This window comes from Rhinoraja longicauda, chromosome 21 (genome assembly GCF_053455715.1).
Source record: "Rhinoraja longicauda isolate Sanriku21f chromosome 21, sRhiLon1.1, whole genome shotgun sequence".
In the NCBI taxonomy this organism is placed as follows: domain Eukaryota; kingdom Metazoa; phylum Chordata; class Chondrichthyes; order Rajiformes; family Arhynchobatidae; genus Rhinoraja; species Rhinoraja longicauda.
In genome coordinates this window covers 8,116-28,051 of record NC_135973.1, presented here as the reverse complement: position 1 = coordinate 28,051, position 19,936 = coordinate 8,116, and the positions used below count along the sequence as shown (strand labels likewise).

General features: G+C 43.2%; 1 protein-coding gene across 1 annotated transcript in view; it reads left to right on the top strand.

The window, feature by feature from the left end:
• Positions 1-12,934, top strand: part of arl6ip1 (ARL6 interacting reticulophagy regulator 1) — a 31,058-nt gene extending 18,124 nt beyond the window's left edge. Inside the window, exons 3-6 of the mRNA XM_078417526.1 lie at positions 5,530-5,649; positions 7,588-7,705; positions 8,565-8,649; positions 10,371-12,934. Of these exons, the coding sequence (XP_078273652.1) occupies positions 5,530-5,649; positions 7,588-7,705; positions 8,565-8,649; positions 10,371-10,489 (442 nt within the window). The 3' untranslated portion in view covers positions 10,490-12,934. The remainder of the gene's footprint in view (positions 1-5,529; positions 5,650-7,587; positions 7,706-8,564; positions 8,650-10,370) is intronic.
• Positions 12,935-19,936: the final 7,002 nt, after the last annotated feature.

Here is a 19,936-nt window from a genome sequence, read left to right as displayed (position 1 = left end):
AGGCCCTGTACAACTGCAGCAGAACCTCCCTGTCAAATGCTCCTACCTTTTTAAACACAGAATCATGTTTGAACACCTGATGTTATTCTTTTTGAGGTGATGAAATATAACTCAAAGGTGCTTTGAGTTTGAGTGAGTCGACACAGACCAAAAACCAAAGTTTTGTTTGGGGATATAAACACACTAGGAGTCTGATATGTGTATAGCTGCAAAAAGCTAATTAATTCCTTGTAACATAGTTTTATTAAACTTTGCTATAACAACAAGAACTCTTTGAATTGTGCTGTAAGGGATTAAGATGTGTGCTGGCAATGTAAAATATACATCACAATTCTGAAATACCTGCTCATTAGTCTATTAGAACTTATTTTGGTATAATCCTTGCAGCAACACTTAATTATTTTGCCCAGGAAAAGGAGGAGATAATGAACTGCATCCTTAAATATTGATGTACTGTGTCAACTGTTACTCCAATTTCAGCCCAAAATGTTTCTATGCATAGCTCTATTTTTCACCTTGCACTAAAACTTTATAATTGTCTATGTTAAAGGTTTAAGCCTTGTGTAATTGTGAGGAATTTTAATGCTTGCAACAATTATCTTTTGTCTTGGGATTGCTGTTAACTGATGAAAACGGTCATTGTTGAGTAATAGTCTGCGGTGTTTCCTCCTTATGTCAAGCCCAAATAGCTGTTTGCTGCATTATCCGCTTAGATAAGTAGGAGCTGTTCAGTTTGGAGGGGGTGAGGGTGAGGGGTACAAAATTATGGGAGGAACTGTGTTAGGGTAACCCTAATCCTAACCAGACTTACAAAGCCTGTGGTTGTACTCAATGATTCAATAATACTTTATTGTCGCACGTACCTAGGTATAGCAAAGTGTTTTGTTTGGCATACAACCCAGTAAAATCATGTAGCAGACCTCACCCAGGCATTGCACAAGTGTCGCCACGTTTTGGCTCTGACAAAGTTACAAAAGTTCGCCAAACATTCCTATCTACTGTCTGCCACTGCATGTGGCGGCAGCCTCCCCCATGCCCCCCTTAGTTCTCTGTGATAATTCTCCTTCGTTCTCCAACCTTACTCGACTCTCGGGCGACTTTCCTCGTTTCCTCGGCCTGCCGCGCTGTCGGTGGTTGCTCTTGGGTCTCTCCCTCTGGCGGCATAGGTCCCGTCGAGGTCTGCAATGGACGAACCGGGCCTACTGGAGGGCATGCCCCGCTTGCCAGAAACACTCTGGAATCCTGATATCATGGAAGCAAGTTCACAAGTTAGAGGTGTAGAAATAGGCCATTCAGCCCATTAAGTCTACTCCACAATTCAATCGTTCTGGTCTATCTTTCCCACTCAACCACATTCTCCTGCCTTCTCCCCATAACCCTTGACACTCGTACTAATGAAGAATCTGTCAATCTCCACCTTAAAAATATACATTGACTTGGCTCAACAGCCTTCTGTGGCAATGAATTCCACAAATTCACCACCCACTAACCAAAAGTAATTCGTCCTCAGTTTTCTAAAGGTACATCCTTTTATTCTGAGGCTATGGCCTCTGGTCCTAGACTCTCCCACGAGTGGAAACATCCTCTCCACATCCACTCTATCCATCCCTTTCACTGTTTGGTAAGTTTCAATAGACAATAGGTGCAGGAGGAGGCCATTCAGCCCTTCGAGCCAGCACCGCCATTCAATGCGATCATGGCTGATCACTCTAAATCAGTACCCCGTTCCTGCCTTCTCCCCATACCCCCTCACTCCGCTATCCTTAAGAGCTCTATCCAGCTCTCTCTTGAAAGCATCCAACGAACTGGCCTCCACTGCCTTCTGAGGCAGAGAATTCCACACCTTCACCACTCTCTGACTGAAAAAGTTCTTCCTCATCTCCTTTCTAAATGGCCTACCCCTTATTCTTAAACTGTGGCCCCTTGTTCTGGACTCCCCCAACATTGGGAACATGTTTCCTGCCTCTAATGTGTCCAATCCCCTAATTATCTTATATGTTTCAATAAGATCCCCCCTCATCCTTCTAAATTCCAGTGTATACAAGCCTAATTGCTCCAGCCTTTCAACATACGACAGTCCCGCCATTCCGGGAATTAACCTAGTGAAGCTACGCTGCACGCCCTCAATAGCAAGAATATCCTTCCTCAAATTTGGAGACCAAAACTGCACACAGTACTCCAGGTGCGGTCTCACCAGGGCCCGGTACAACTGTAGAAGGACCTCTTTGCTCCTATACTCAACTCCTCTTGTTATGAAGGCCAACATTCCATTGGCTTTCTTCACTGCCTGCTGTACCTGCATGCTTCCTTTCAGTGACTGATGCACTAGGACACCCAGATCTCGTTGAACATTCCCTGTTCCTAACTTGACACCATTCAGATAATAATCTGCCTTTCTATTCTTACTTCCAAAGTGAATAACCTCACACTTATCTACATTAAACTGCATCTGCACTCACACAACCTGTCCAAGTCACCCTGCAGCCTTATTGCATCTTCCTCACAATTCACACTACCCCCCAGCTTAGTATCATCTGCAAATTTGCTAATGGTACTTTTAATCCCTTCATCTAAGTCATTAATGTATATCGTAAATTTACGTATATCGTAAATGTATATCGTATTTCCATGAGATTCCCCCCTCATCCTTCTAAACTCCTGCGAAAACAGGCCCAGTGCCATCAAACGCTCATCACATGTTAACTTAATCATTCCTTGGATCATTCTTGTAAGCCTCCTCTGGACCCTGTCCAACAAGCACATCCTTTCTCAGATATGGGCCCCAAAACTGCTCGCAATACTCCAAATGCAGTCTGACCTGTACCTTATACAGCCTCATTACAACCCTGATTTTATATTCTAGTCCTGTCAAAGAAAATGCCTTGCTCCCCTCTTGAACAGGAGGAGTATAGATTGTAATTTCCCAGTCCTCTGAGACCAGTCCTGACTCTCGTGATTCTTGAAAGATCACTACTAATGCCTCATGGATCAGTCTGAAGAAGGGTCTCGACCCGAAACGTCACCCATTCCTTCTCTCCAAGATGCTGCCTGACCTGCTGAGTTACTCCAGCATTTTGTGATACCTTCGATTTGTACCAGCATCTGCAGTTATTTTCCTACACAACTATTGCCTCCCCAATCTCTAAAGTCACTACTTTCGGAACCCTGGGTTGCAGTCTGATCCAGGTGACTTATTCACCTTCAGACCTTTCAGCTTCTCAAGCATCTTCTCCTTACTAATAGCCACTCCACTGCATGACTCTCTTGAGTTTCAGGCACATTGCTGGTGTCTTCCAATGTGATGCAAAAAAATCAATTCATCAGCTATTTCTTTATTCCCCACTATCACTTCTCCAGCAAAATTTTCCTGTGTTCCAATAGCCACTCTTACCTCTATTTTGCTCTCTATATATCTGAAGAAACTTTTGTTCTCCTCTTTTATATTAATGCTGGCCTACTTTCATATTTAATATTTGAACATTGACTTCTCTAACTTCAAGTCATCCTTGCTTTTCCACTCTCCATCCCTTCCCAGTTCTCCGACCAGTCTTGCTGTCTCCGACTACATTTTATCTGTTTGTTTTATTGTTACCTTCTCCCAACTAACAATGATCTATTCTACATTTTCCTTGCTCTCCGTTCTCTTTGTCCTGTTTTCGCACCTTACACTTACTTATCTATACACTTCCTTATCTATGTACATCCCTCTCCCCTGGCATCAGTCTGAAGATGGGTCTCGACCTGAAACATCACCTATTCTCTCCAGAGATGCTGCCGGTCCTGCTGAGTTACTCCAGCATTTTGTGTCTATCTTTCATATTTCATCTTTTCTTCCCGTATTGCCTTTTTAGTTATATTCTGTTAGTTTTTAAAAGCTTCCCAATCCTCTAGCTTCCCACTAATCTTGCAATGTTATATGCCTTTTCTTTTAGTTTTATGCTGTCTTTGACATCCCTTGTCAGCCACCGTGTCCTCATTCTTTCCTTAGAATCTTTCTTCTTCTTTGGAATGAAAAGATCCTGTCTTCTGAATTATTCCCAGAAATTCCTGCCATTGCTGTTCCACTGTTATTCCTGCTAGGATCATTTTCCAATCAACTTTAGCCAGCACTTCCCTGATGTTTCTGTAATCACCTTTGCTTAACAGTAATACTGACACATCCAATTTCATCTTCTACCACTCAAATTGCAGGCTGAATTTTATCAAATTATGGTTACTGCCTCCCAGTGGTTCCTTTTCTTTAAGCTTCCTAATCAAATTCATTACACAATGTCAAATCCAGAATTGTCTTTTCCCTGGTCGGCTCATCTGCAAGCTGCTCTAAGAAACCATCTCCTAGAAACTCTACATATTTCCCCGGCTAGAGTCCAGTACCAACCTTATTTTCCCAGTCTACCTGCATATTGAAATCCCCAATTACCACTGTAGCATTGCCTTTCCTACATGCCGATTGTATCCCCTGATATAATTTGTACCCTACATCCTCGCTACGATTTGTGGGCTTGTAAACAAATCCCATCAGGATCTTTTTACCCTTGTTGTTTCTTAGCTCTACCCAGAAGGGTTCTACATCTTCTGATCCTATGTCACCCCTTGCTAACGACGGAATTTCATTCCTACCAGATGAGCTACCCCACCCCCCCTGCTCACCTGTCTATCTTTGTGATAGGATAGGATAGGATAGGATAGCATCTGCAGTTATTTTCTTATATCTTTGTGATAGGATGTGTAACCTTGAATATTCAGTTCCCAGCTCAGATCTTCTTTCAGCCATGTCTCTGTAATGCCCACAATGTTGCACCTACCAATTTCTAACTGCGCCACAAGCTCATACACATTGTTCTGTATAGAAACATAGAAAATAGGTGCAGGAGGAGGCCATTTGACCCTTCGAGCCAGCACCGCCATTCAATATGATCATTACTGATCATCCAAAATCAGTACCCCGTTCTGGCTTTTTCCCCATATCCCTTGATTCCCTTAGCCCTAAGAGCTAAATCTAACTTTCTGTTGAAAACATCCAGTGAATTGGCTTCCACTGCCTTCTGTGGCAGAGAATTCCATAGATTCACAACTCTGAGCATTCAAATATAACTTGATGTAGAAAAATTTGCAATCTAAGGTCAGGTGAGAGTGGTGGAACTTGAAATCCTCCTGGAGGAGATGGACTGAAAGGTGCTCTCCTGTGCATCTATACTCTCTTTTCTATGATAAATATTCTATATCAGCATGTGAACTGAAGAGTTAGAAAAAAAAGAGTTGGTAAATCATGGTAAAATTCCAGGAAATTGCTCCAGTTTCTAAAGTAATTAAGAAGGCTAAGGCTCAGTAAATCCATGCTTTTGTTATTTTATTTCCTACCTAATTCTTTGCAAACTCTGCTGGAATCTTAAAGCACGTCTTCCACCGAATTCAGTGCTGTATAATTTATCAAGTGATTATTACATCCACACTTTGACCAATTTTTTCTTTCGCTCAGCCTTAAAAAAAACTGCATTGGTTAATTACTGAAATTATTTTTTTCTTCAGACTGATCTACTGGCTGGATCCTTCTGTGTTGACTGGTATTTCGTGTGCTATTATGATGATCTGTTTGGCAGATTACCTTGTTCCAACCATTGCTTTTAGAATGTTTGGTTCCAATAAATGGTGAGAATCTTGTTTAAAACTTCAAACTGTACATTGCTCTGAATTATCATCCTTTCTCAAGATGTATGTAGTTTATTATCACAATATAACACTGTGCTTGGTTAGATATATGCAAGCAGAGCAAATGACTTTTATAACTGAACTAGACTAAGTGGGTCCAAACCTCTCCTGCATTGGTGCAGCCTCCCCCCCACCCCTCCCCATTCCCTTCAACCCTCCCTCCCCCCACCCATTCCCCTATCCCCTTCACCCCATCCCCTCCCTCCCACCTGACCCCCTCTCCCATCCCAGCCATGCCCCCTCTCCCCCCCTCCCTTCTCCCCCCCACCCCTCCTCTTCCTCCCCCCTCGGCCCAACCGTGGACCCGTTGCCAGGCGGGGAGTGTCGCCATGTGCGGGCAAGGGGGGGACAGGGAAAAGGCACTGATCTTGGCCCCGTTTCTCCTGCGGGTCGGGTGTGGAGCCGAAGCGTCTCTTGCAGCTCAGCTGCAATCTGTGGCGGGGAACGGTGGCGACGGCATGGACCCGTTGCCGGACGGGGAGTGTCTCCCGGGGCCGTGGGTGGGCGAGAGTGGATAGGGAGAAGGCACTAACCTCGGCCCTATTTCTCTTGTGGAACGGACGTGAGGCCGAAGCCTCTCTTGGTGCTCGGCTGCGAGCGGCGGGGACAGCCATCTTGTGGATCCTCTGCTGCCGCCGTTGCGGCACGCTGCACCAAGGGAGGAAGGGCAGGTGCGGGGCACGCCGGGACGGGCGCCTGTCCTCCCGGGGGAGGGGGGTGAGCACATTTAGTAAAGTTTATTAGGTAAATTGTTTTTTAAAAGTAACAAAAGTGGGTTTATTCAGACCACATGGGAATAGTGAGTAGGGTGGGCCTAAAATTGTCATGCTGTCGTGTACCGTTTTGGCTGTGTAGAGGGCATGGTACACACATAAACATATACACACAAGCAAACCGGGAGTTATAGATAGAAAGGTAGATAGATAGATGTTTTTAAAAATGTTTATCGTGATTTTTATTGTGATATTTGTAACAATCCACCCTTTAATGTAAACTTCCATAAAATTGACCTGAACTCATTTTCTGCTTGTGTATCATAGAGTCAGTGACACAGTGTGGAAACAGGCCCTTCGGCCCAACTTGCCAACACGTGCCAGCTATACTAGTCCCATTTGCCTGCATTTGGTCCATATACCTCCATACCTGTCCTATCCATAACTGTCCTAACTGTTTCTTGGACGTTGGGATAGTCCCTGACTCAACCACTTCCTCTGGCAGCTTCTTCCATACACCCACCACCCTTTATGTGAAAAAGTTACGCCTCAGATTCCTATTATATCTTTTCACCTTAAACCTACGTCCTCTGGTCTTCGATTCACCAACTCTGGGCAAAAGACTGTGTATGCACCCGATCCATTCCTCTCATGATTTTATACACCTCTATAAGATGACCCCTCATCCTCCTGAGCTCTAAGGAATAGGGTCCCAGCCTACTCAACATCTCCCTTTAGCTCAGACCTTGTAGTCCTGGCAACATCCTTGTAAATCTTCTCTGTACTTCCAGCTTGACAACATGTTTCCTATGGCATTGTGCCCAGAACTGAACACAATACTCTAAATGCGGCCTCACAAACGTCTTATACAACTGCAACATAACCTCCTAACTTCTATACTCAATACTCTGACTGATGAAGGCCAATGTGCCAAAAATCTTTTTGACCACCCGATCTACCTGCAACTCAACCGTCAAGGAACAATGCACCTGCACTCCTAGATCCATCTGCTCTACAACACTCCCCAGCGCCCTACCATTCACTGTGTAGACCTGCCCATGTTAGACTTCCACAAACCTGGTGGGGCTGTTTCAATGTGTTAATTGTTCAAGTCGTCACATCAATACTTCTCTAGTTTTGATAATCTTAATTTTGCAATTAATAGGACTACGGAGCAGCAACAACGATTCCATGAAATCTGCAGTAACCTTGTAAAGACCCAGCGTAGGATTGTGGGCTGGTGGCGGCGCCTTTTTGCTCTCAAAGAGGAAAAACCAAAAATGGTACAAAAAATCTTTGTCTAGAATGGAGTACAGATGTGAAATTTGCATTAATTCCATTGTTTAATATATGTGGCCGTATTCCTTTCACGGAAGATAGTAGCTCAATACTGCATCATCAATTATTTGAGATCTGTAAGTGTTTAAAGTAGCATATATTTATAAAACTTGCAGGATTATGGAACTGTTAGGTTAGGATTTGAACTGATTGTAGGTTTTAGTCTACTTGAAGTCACCTGCTTATTTAATTGTAAACTTGTTTCATTTACCTTATATTCATTGGATTGATACGCAATGATGGCACTCTGTTCATTACTTTAACTTGTCTCCCAGTCTCTGCATTTGTTCAGAGCCATTAACTTGCCATGGATATTCTGCCTGTATTCCAATATTTGGTAACAATTGTAATTAGAGTTAGAGTGAAGACATTTGACCAGTGACATCATTAGTGTTATCACTTGATAAATTATACAGCACTGAATTCGGTGGAAGACGTGCTTTAAGATTCCAGCAGAGTTTGCAAAGAATTAGGTAGGAAATAAAATAACAAAAGCATGGATTTACTGAGCCTTAGCCTTCTTAATTACTTTAGAAACTGGAGCAATTTCCTGGAATTTTACCATGATTTACCAACTCTTTTTTTTCTAACTCTTCAGTTCACATGCTGATATAGAATATTTATCATAGAAAAGAGAGTATAGATGCACAGGAAAGCACCTTTCAGTCCATCTCCTCCAGGAGGATTTCAAGTTCCACCACTCTCACCTGACCTTAGATTGCAAATATTGCAATTAGAGTTGGAGTGAAGACATTTGACCAGTGACATCATTAGTGTAATTACAATTGTTTCTCTTCCATCTAGTATTTCATGACTGTGGTTAGTGTTCTCTCTGTGGTGGCTTGGATTGGACAACAGGTTCATAACCTTTGCCTCACCTACTTGATTGGTAAGTCATCCTGAGTTTATACTGTAATCTATTCTGGAATTGGGAAGATGAACTGGCAGGTATCTGACATATGAAACAAAGTGGTATTTGGACATTTTCCTGTCCAAAACTATAGCAAGAGTTGAATGTGGTGTCTCGCAGCAGCATAGTACGTTTTGCCAAAATGCAGTGAGAACTGTCTTTGGTTTCTGACTAAATGTTAATCAGCAATTTGCCTGAATCGAGATTTATTTTGTAAAATTTGTCATAAATATCAATTGGCCTTTGTTGAGAACAATCGGGAAAGCGGTTTTCGCAAATGTTTGGAAGGTGTTCTGCTGGACTGTAAGGGTTTCGCCCTGATGATCAGGTTTCCTTCTATCTATCGAAGATAGACACAAAAACTAGAGTAACTCAGCGGGACAGGCAGCATCTCTGGGGAAAAGGAATGGTTTAGGGTCGAAAGCCTTCTTCAGACTGGTTTCCTAACCAGTCACCCATTCCTTCTCTCCAAAGATGTTGCCTGTCCCGCTGAGTTACTCCAGCTTTTTATGTCTATCTTTGGTTTAAACCAGCATCTGCAGTTCCCTCTTACACATTCATTCGATATATCAGTGAACTAATGGCTAGTAACTTAATTGGTTACGATAAATTATCCTTGGGTGAGCGGTAGGACAATTGGAATGGAGGTGATGGGTGGGTGTGAGACAGAATAGATTGCAAAGTAATGGAAGAGACAAGAGACTAAATGCTGGGATATTAAGCAAAAAAACTGCTCGAAGAATTTAGCAGGTTAAGCAGCTTCTGTGGAGAGAAGGAGCAGATGAATGTTGGGTTGGGACCCTTGAAGGCTTGAAGAAGGGTCCCGACCTGAAATGTTGACTTTCCATTTCCCTCTACAGATGCCGCCTACAGAGATACGGCATGGAAACAGGCCCACTGAATCCACACTGACAATCGATCACCCATTCACACTAGTTCTATGTTATCTCACTTTCACCTCCACACCATGCACACTAGGGCCAATTAACCTACAAACCCGCATATCCTTGGGGTGTGGGAAAAAAACAGGATCACCTGGAGGAAACCCATATGGTTACGACAACGTCCAAACTCCAGACAGGCAGCACACAAGATCAGGTTTGAACCCAGGTCTGGCGCTGTGAGGCAGCAGCTCGACCAGCTGTGCCACTGTGCTGCCATAATGATGGGATTGCTTTGAGACTGGGTATAATTAATGTTTCGAATGTCCTAATTCTTTAGAATTTTAAGAATAAATCAAAGGTAGATTTCTATTTGGGCCTTTTTGATTTGATGCATGTTGGATATATAAGGAGAATCAGTTTTGTTACTGTTGAGGATCATTGGAGGTTTATCATGTATCTCACCTCTGCCCTCGATGCTTTTTGTTTTGATATCCTTGCTGGATCCCTTTGTTTTTCTCCCTTGCTTCAGTTGCAGCTTCATTCATTGGGATATGATTAACCTGCATAGATGTGTAAGATTGAATTTGTGGAAAAAAAGTAGTTCACACAGTTTAAAAAGTTAAAACAGCACGTTAATTCTTTTGATATTGGACCTCTGGCTTTTCCTCCACAACTATAATATTAATGTTCATATTTTATTATGCAATGAATAAAATTGCTTTTTGGTTTGCTTGCTTAATCTTCTCCAGCCCTCTAATGCAATGAAAATGCTCATTGTCTCTGGATTAAAGTTTCTTAGTTCCTTTCCTCTTCCAGTGAATTTCATACTATTGCTGCCTGGTCTGAATCGGCACCGACTAATCACAAAATATGTTGGAATGGCCAAGCGGGAAATTAACAAGCTACTGAAGCAAAAGGAGAAGAAAAATGAATAATGAAGAGTGGAATTGTTGCAGTTAAATGTGATTTAACTACTGGTGACCATTGGAGCTTGCATTCTTTTTAAATCAAAGTATTAAGCTCTGAGTATGTGCTCTGCTATGATGTCTGACTGGGAGGGGTAAGAAAGAGCAATGTGTGTCTGTGGTAAATGAGCATGATACAAATTAGGTTTGCTTCACATCGTTCAAGTAAGTTAATTTTTCAAATCAAGAATTGCTATTTAGTTTCAGAAATCTGTCCTTAATTGATATGTTGTGTTTTTGTAGTTTTTTTTTAAACAATGATTGCACTGGAAGTTTAATTATAAACTGTTGTGTGGAGCCATTGAATAGTTTATCAGTATAATGGTCTGCGTTACTGATTCTTTAGTGCTTGCATGTAAATGAAAACTAGTTGTCAGCATAAAATACATTCATATGACCACTTTAATTCTGTTTTAATTTGCATGTAAATAGGATTGTCTTTCACTCTGTATAAATGTTTTGTGTATATTTGTGGCAAAAGTCGATTTAGTCATTTTAAAATTGTAAACTCTTGAAGCTTCGCACTAAATAAAACCCTGACCAGGTTATTTACATTGAATTAAATACTAATTATTTAATTTGACTCATTTATACGCCTAATATCTAATCTAAGTGCATAAAACAATTTCAGTAGATACAGAAAAAAAGTGCACTTGCGTTTCCTCAGAAAAATCTGATTTGGCTCGGGCAATTTATCTACCATCACCGTTTTAGGATTAAGCCACTTCTTGACTGTAACACTCTGTCTTCAAGGGACCTCCATTAACTGTGTCATGTTCCCTAGTCTCCCCTCAATCTCTGAAGCTCCTAGTTTGTCCAAAATACTTTGATTTAAAAAGAGTATTATGGCTAAAACTCTCAAATTGAAGCCGCATTTTGGTAAATTTCTCCTGCACTCCCTCCAAAGTGTTATGGAATGGGGCAACAAGAATTGCACACAATACTCTAAATGCAGCCTCACCAAAGTCCTAAAAAAGACAACATCTCCCTGCCCCTAAACTGTCCATGGTAGACAGCTATCCATAATAGCCATCTCCCAGGCCCAAAACCCATCTCTGGATAACAAGGACACCTACATTAGACTCCTATTTATCAACTATAATTCTGCCTTCAACACCATAAATCCCATCCAAATTCCTACACCTAGGACTCAGCTTCCCCCCCCCCCCCCCCCCCTGCCACTGGATTCTTGACTTCCTGACGCACAGACCTCGATCAGTGAGGAGAGGCCTCAACACGTCTTCCACAATAATTTTGAATGCCGGTGACCCGCAACAATGCATTCTCCATCTCCTATACTCCCTGTAGACACATCTGCATGCCCAAATTCAGCTTTAACTCATCTACAAATTTGCAGATGACACCACTATGGTGAGCCTGAACACGAACAATGATAACATGGAGAACAGGAAGGAGATAGGGAACTTAGTAACATGGTGTCAGGACAACAATCTCTCCCTCAATTCCAGCAAGACAAATGATCTAGTTATCAACTTCAAGAAGTGTGATGGCGTACATCCCGCAATCAACGTAAATGCTGCCGAATTGGAAATGGTTGAGAGTTTCAAGTTCCTTGGCATAAGTATTGGCAACAATCTGTCGTAGACCAACCATGTTGAAGCGATGACCAAGAAGACAAGCCTCTACATCCTCTGGGAACTGAGAAAAGTCGGCATGTCTCCAATGACTTACCAAATTTGACAGATGGACCATAAAACATAGAACTTTAGAGCACAAGAACATGCCCTTAGGCCCACAATGTCCGTCTAGGAAGGAACTGCAAATGCTGGTTTACACCAAAGATGGTCTGCACTACCTGTTGGCGCCCGCAATGGCCGCCTTGCCAACAGTTTGTCTCGTCCCTTCCTTCTTTGTTGTTTTTTTAGTATATGTTAAATGTATGTCTGTGTTTTCTAGGTTGTTTTATGGGGGGGGGGGGGATTTTTTTAAATCTCTTACCTCGACGGATATGCATTTTGGTTTTTTTTCCTTATCGTGTCTCCATCTGTACTGCGGCATAACATTGAGGAGCTGGCGGCCTTTGCTGGAGACTGACTTCGGGAGCATGTGGACTTTAACATCGTGGAGCTCGCGGTCCCTGGTTAGAAACCAACTTTGGGAGCTCCAAGCCACAGGAGCTTCGACCGCCCTGACGGGGGAGTTTTAACCGCCCCGACGCGGGTGCTTCGATCGCCCCAACTGCAGATGATTCGACTGCTCCGACTACGGGAGAATAAAAAGGAAAAACATTAGACTTTACTGCCTTCTGTCACAGTGAGGAATGTGGGTAATCTGCTGTAGTGGGTGTTTATGTTAACTTTTATGTAGTTGTGTGTCTTGTTGCTTTTTTTAGTATGGCTGTATGGTAATTTGACTTTCACTGTACCTTAATTGGTACATGTGACAATAAACTGATCTTTGAACCTTTGAGATAGACATAAAATGCTGAGGTAATTCAGCGGGACAGACAGCATCTCTGGATAGAAGGAATGGGTGACGTTTTAGGTTGAGACCCTTCAGACTGGGTTCATTCTGCTATACCTCCTCTGCACCATTTCCAAAGCTTCCACATTCTTCCTATAATGGATGATCAGAACTGCTTGCAATATTCAAAATCCAGCCTTGCTAAAGTCCTATAGAACTGAATCCTGACTCACTGACTCTTAGAATCAATGTACTGACCTATCAAGACAAGCACACCATATGCCTTTGCCACGCTATGTTGCCACTTTCAGGGAATTATGGACTTGGTCCCCACGATCCTTCTGTACATCAATGCTGTTAAGGGTCATGCCATTAATTCTATAATTCCCCGTTACAACTAAAGTGCAACATTTCTCACTTGCTCGGATTAAACTCCGGCCATCATTTCTCCATTCATTTCTGTAACTGATCTTTTCCCACTCTGCACCCTGATAGCTTCCCTTATAATTCGTCACCCTGGCAATTTGGTGTCATCTGCAAACTGCATAACCAGGGCCGTAGATAGGACTTTAAACTAAATAGTGGAGGGAGATGGGGTCAACAACTTGGAAATGTAAGGATGAAGTTAAAAAGGAGAGTGCAGTAGAGGTTACCGAAGTCTCTAGAAGTAATAGGACAGAAAGTTTAAGATGGGATAAGAATGGGGTCAGGTAAAATTGGGACCAATGTGAAGAGGGATGGTGAATACCAAACTAAAGCTGTTATCTTTGAATGCACGTAGTATACTGAACAAAGTGGATGAGCTTACAGCATAGTTAGAAATGGGTAGGTACGATGTGGGGATTATGGAGCCGGTGTCGTGGTTACCGGTGTTCAAAATGAAGCAGATGACACGGAGAATTCTTCAAGAAGTTAAAAGCCTTTATTTGCAAACAACGGCTGAAACAATTAGGATGTCAACCATCTGACTGCCCACTTAGTACACCGGGCAGCCTATTTTTATAGGATTCTTCCAGCCTTATCTTCTTTTCCTTATCTCGCCCTCATACTCCTCTTTACAGTTATTCATCTCTTTGCAGTCACCCTGTTTACCCTGCCACCATTAAACCCCACTCATTGATGAATGTCTGTTTTTCTTCACATGTTGCCTTCCACTCTGCCACCATTAAACTTTCAAGTAATCACCCCACCACTCATAGATGAATGTCTGTATCTCTTTCCATTCTGCTACCCTTGTCTTCTATCCTGGTTCATCCATCAATGTTTCTCCTCCTGAGCAGCAGTCACAGACACGTGTCAAGGGTAAGGAATGTCTAGAGCGCCTTAATTAGTTACAGAGAGGCGCCTAATGCCTAAGTAGTTACAAACCTTAAACAACAATGTCTAATGTATAAAATAATATCGTATTATTCACAAAATGCTGGAGTAACAGCAGGTCAGGCAGCATCTCGGGAGAGAAGGAATGGGTGACATTTCGGGTCGAGACCCTTCTTCAGATAATAATATCGTATTATCTCCCATACCGGCTGAAAGGATCGGAGCTGGGAGCTGAATATCTAAGGTTACTCGTCCTATGGATAAAACAGACAGGTCTTTGACAATGAAAATTGGCTTTATGTAAGGAAGAGGAGGGGATAGTGTAACTACTGGTAAGGAATGAAATTCATCCTTAGCAAGGATGACAGGATTAGAAGATGTAGAATCCTTCTGAATAGAGCTAAGAAACAGCAAGGGTAAAAAGACCCTGATGAGAGTTATTTCCAGGCCCCCAAACAGTAGCCAGGATATAGGGGACAAATTACATCAGGAGATACAAGGAAGGCAATAATATGGTTGCAATGGGGGATTTCAATATGCAAGTATACTGGGAAGATCAGGTTGTTACTGGACTAAAAGTGCCTCTGAGATGGTTTCATAGAGCAGCTTGTAGATGAGCTGACCAGGGAAAAGGAAATTCTGAATTTGGTATTGTGTAATCAACCGGATTTGATTAGGGAACTTCAGGTAAAGGGACCTCTAGGAGGTAGTGACCATAATATGGTAAAAATCAACCTGCTATTTGAGAGGGAGACGTTGAAATCGGTTGTGTCGATATTACTGTTGATCAAAGATGACTACAGAGGCATGAGGCAGGAGCTGGCTAAAGTTGATTGGAAAGGGACCCAAGCAGGAATGTCGTTGGCACAGCAATGGCAGAGATTTCTGAGAATAATTCAGAAGATCTATATCAATGATTTGGATGAGAACATTAGCAAGATTAGCAAGTTTGCAGATGATACAAAAGTGGGTGGGTGAAGATGATTGTGAAAAATTGTAGCAGGATCTTGATCGATTGGCCAGGTGGATTGAGGAATGGTTGATGGAGTTTAATACAGAGAAATGTGAGGTGTTGCATTTTTGGGAAGTCTCACATGGGTAGGACCTACACACTGAATGGTTGGGCTGTGGGGAGTGTTGTAGAGCAGAGGGATCTAGGAGTGCAGATGCATGGTTCCTTGAAGGTGGAGTCACATGTACATATGGTGGTCAAAAAGGCATTTGGCACATTGGCCTTCATCGGTCAAAGTATTGAGTATAGAAGTTGGGAGGTCGTGTTGCAGTTGTATAAGATGGTGAGGCTGCATTTAGAATATTGTGTTCAGTTCTGGGCGCCATGTTATAGGAAAGATGTCTAGTTGGAAAAAGTACAGTGAAGATTTACAAGGATGTTGCCAGGGCTAGAGGGTCTGAGCTTTAGGGAGAGGTTGAGTAGGCTGGGACTCTATTCCTTGGAGCGCAGGAGGATGAGGGTGGTCTTATAGAGGTGTATAAAATCATAAGAGGAATAGATCAGGTAGTTGCAGAGTCTTGCCCAGTGTAGGGGAATTGAGGACCAGAGAACATGGGTTTGAGGTGAAGGGGAAAACATTTAATAGGAATCTGAGGGGTAATTTTTTCACACAAAGGGTGGTGAGTGCAGGGAACAAGCTGCCAAATGAGGTACTTGAGGCAGGGACTCCCAACATTTAAGAAGCATGGGTACGTGGATAGGATAGGTTTGTAGGGATGTGGACCAAACGTGGGCAGGTGGAACTAGTGTAGCTAGGACATTTTGGCTGGTGTGGGCAAGTTGGGCCGAAGGGCCTGTTTCCACACTGTATCACTCTATGACTCTTAAGACGCAGGATCTTTTCATTCCAAGGAGGAAGAAAGATTCTAGGGGGAGAATAAGGTGACCGTGGCTGACAAGGGAAGTCTAAGACAGCATAAAACTAAATGAGAAGGCATATAATATTCAAAAGATTAGTTAGAAGATTGGGAAGCCTTTAAAAACAAGGTATCTAAAAAAGCAATATGGGGAGAAAAGATGAGATATGAAAGTAAACTAGCCAATAATATCAAAGAGAATAGCAAAAGATTCTTCAGATATGTAAAGAGTAAAAAAGATGAAAGAATGGACAATACCATCATCTCCAAGCTGGTTGCCAAGATCCATCATCTCCAAGCTGGTTACCAAGCTCCATCATCTCCAAGCTGGTTGCCAAGATCCATCATCTCCAAGCTGGTTACCAAGCTCCATCATCTCCAAGCTGGTTGCCAAGATCCATCATCTCCAAGCTGGTTACCAAGCTCCATCTCCTCCAAGCTGGTTGCCAAGCTCATGGAACTGGGTCTCTGTACATCCCTCTGCTATTGGATCCTCAACTTCCTCATCCACAGACCACAGTCTGTTCGAATTGACAGAAATACACCCCAAGGCTGCGTGCTCAGCTCCCTGCTCTACTCACTATAGTCATGACTGCAGCCGGACACAGTGCGAACTCCATCTTCAAGTTCGACGACGACACCATCATTATTGGACAAATTACAGATGGTGATGAGTCAGAGTATAGCAGTGAGATCAACCGATTAACCAAATGGTGCCAGCACAACAACCTGGCTCTCAATATCAGTAAGACCAATGAACTGATTGTGGACTTTGGAAGAGGAAAGATGAGGACCCACAATCCTGGTTATATCAACAGAAAACTTCCAAATCTTGGGCGTGCATATTTCCGAAGAACTTTCCTGGACCCAGTGCATTGATGCAATTATAAATAAAGCACATCAACGTTTCTACTTCCTGAGAAGATTACGGAGATTCGGTACGTCAGAGAGGATTCTCTTGAACTTCTACAGGTGTACAGTAGAGAGCACATTGACTGGTTGCATCACGGCCTGGTTCGGCAACTTGAACACCCGGGAATGGAAAAGACTGCAAAAGGTTGTGAACACTGCCCAATCCATCATTGATGGGAGCTCTGACCTCCCCACCATCGAAGGGATTTATCAAAAGGGCAGCCAGCATCATCAGAGATCCACACAAACTTGCTATTGAGGGAGTGCAGCGTAGGTTCGCAAGGTTAATTCCCGGGATGGCGGGACTCGTATTTTGAAAGAATGGAGCGACTGGGCTTGTATACACTGGAATTTAGAAGTATGAGGGGATCTTATTGAAAGATATGATTATTAAGGGATTGGACATACAAGAGGCAGGAAACATGTTCCCGATATTGGGGGAGTCCAGAACATGTGTATGTGTTTGTGGACTTGTGAGTATGTGTATATATACATACTGAACTTTTTTTTCTTTTGTTTATTATATTGTTTACAGTGTACTATGTTTCCATATTCTGTTGTTTTTTTTAGAGATACAGCGCGGAAACAGGCCCTTCGGCCCGCCGAGTCTGCGCCGCCCAGCGATCCCCGCACATTAACACTATCCTACACACACAAGGGACAATTTTTACATTTACCCAGTCAATTAACCTACATACCTGCACGTCTTTGGAGTGTGGGAGGAAACCGAAGATCTCGGAGAAAACCCACGCAGGTCACGGGGAGAACGTACAAACTCCGTACAGACGGCGCCCGTAGTCAGGATCGAACCTGTCTCCGGCGTTGCATTCGCTGTAAGGCAGCAACTCTACCGCTGCACCACCGTGTTGCAGCAAGTAAGAATTTCATTGTTCTATCTGGAACACATGACGATAAAGCACTCTTGACCCTTGACATTAGACCTCTGGAAAATGATGCTAGAGAAGTGATATTGGAGAATAAAGAAATGGCAGATAAATAAGATTTCTGCAACCCCAACCCTAATGCACATGAATTTACTATTCATGCCTTGAACATTCTCATCTAAATTGTTGATATAAACCAAAAGCAACAAAAGGCCCGACATTAAACCCAAAGGCATGCCACCCATCACAGACATTCAGTCCAAAAAACAACCTTCCACCATCACCCTCTGCTTCCTTCCATGAAGACAAATTTCTATCAGTGGACTAGCTCTTTCTGGATCCCTTGCAATATAACCTTCCAGAGCAGCCTACCATGCAGAATCTTTGAAATGCCTTTCCAAATGCTAGAATTGGGGAATTGTAAGATGGCCATTTTTCGTAGTCTCTTGAGCTGTTTAATAGACGTTGTGAGCAACTATTTATGCCAATTGAAAAAATCACCACCTTAATTTCAATGATTCCAGGATTGCCCTGGCATGAATGAACTTAGATCCTGGATAGCTATCCAAATGTGTATTTTAATTGGGCCACTTTTTGATCTTGGAAATGTTTGAGTCACCAATTATTAAAATAGCTTAATCAGGTTGCGGTTTTCAGGTTACGTTCTTTTGTTTAGAATAGGGGTGTCTGGTTATTTCGCCCGCCCTCCCTCGACTATTCCCGGGATCTCTCTGTGCCTGCTTCTGAAAGTCGTCCTGCGATCCACTCACAGTCTCTGTGGTCGGGGTAATGGGGCTCCTCAGTCTCTGTGGTCGGGGTAATGGGGCTCCTCAGTAGGGACTGTGTAGGGACTGCATGCTGCACCCAGCGGAACTGTTGGTCAGGACGGGGAGGGAATGGTGAAGGGGAGGAGATAGAGGTGAGTAAGGCAGTGAGGTGAAGGGAAGGATGGGGGTGAACAAGAACAAGGAGTCACAAATTAAGGATAAGGGGGAAGTCTTTTAGGACCGAGATGAGAACGTTTTTTTTCACACAGAGAGTGGTGAATCTGTGGAATTCTCTGCCGCAGAAGGTAGTTGAGGCCAGTTCCTTGGCTATATTTAAGAGGGAGTTAGATGTGGCCCTTGTGGCTAAAGGGATCAGGGGGTATGGAGAGAAGGCAGGTACGGGATACTGAGTTGGATGATCAGCCATGATCATATTGAATGGCGGTGCAGGCTCGAAGGGCCGAATGGCCTACTCCTGTACCTATTTTCTATGTTTCTATGAAGGGAGGTGGGGGGCGGGGGAGATGAGGGTGGTGATGGGAAAGGGGGGAGTAGGAAGGTGAGGGGAGGAGGGGGTGAGGGTCGTGAGGAGGGGGTGAGGGTCGTGAGGAGGGGGTGAGAGTCGTGAGGAGGGGGTGAGGGGGGTGAAGTGGAAGAGAGATCTATATCTGGTTTAAAGCAAGACTTGGTCAACTTATCTGTAATGCCTCAATCCATTTTCTCGCTGCCCTCTTCTGATGTCTTGATCAATTCATGTTAGTTTCCAGGCCCAGCGACTGGATCCCATGCTGCTGGAAGTATCTGCTGACAGGTTTATACTGCTCTCCCCTTGTTATATTGCCGAGGTGTCCTGTCAGTCTAACTCTGAGGCTGTTGCCTATTTCCATATGTATAGGATGTGGCACTCTTTACATTAAATTGTGTAGACCACATTCTGTTGTTCACACGTTATCCTCTGTTCTGTCTGGGCCTCCATCCCGTGACTGTTGTCTATGTTTTTGGCTATTCTTTAAGAGATTACAAGCCCCATTTTGCCATTTCCCACAATCTGGGACAGTCTGGAGCTTTGTACTGACCAGGAAGTCCTTCACAGTTTAGTCGTCTTAAACGCTAACACTACTGTGTGTTCAGCCAGTGTGATAACCTTGAGATGTTCAAAGCGGGCTTTTACAGTATTGTGGACATTGACCATGTTACTGTACCCGTTATCAGTGGTAGCTTACGTGTCATCCCATTCTGTGTTC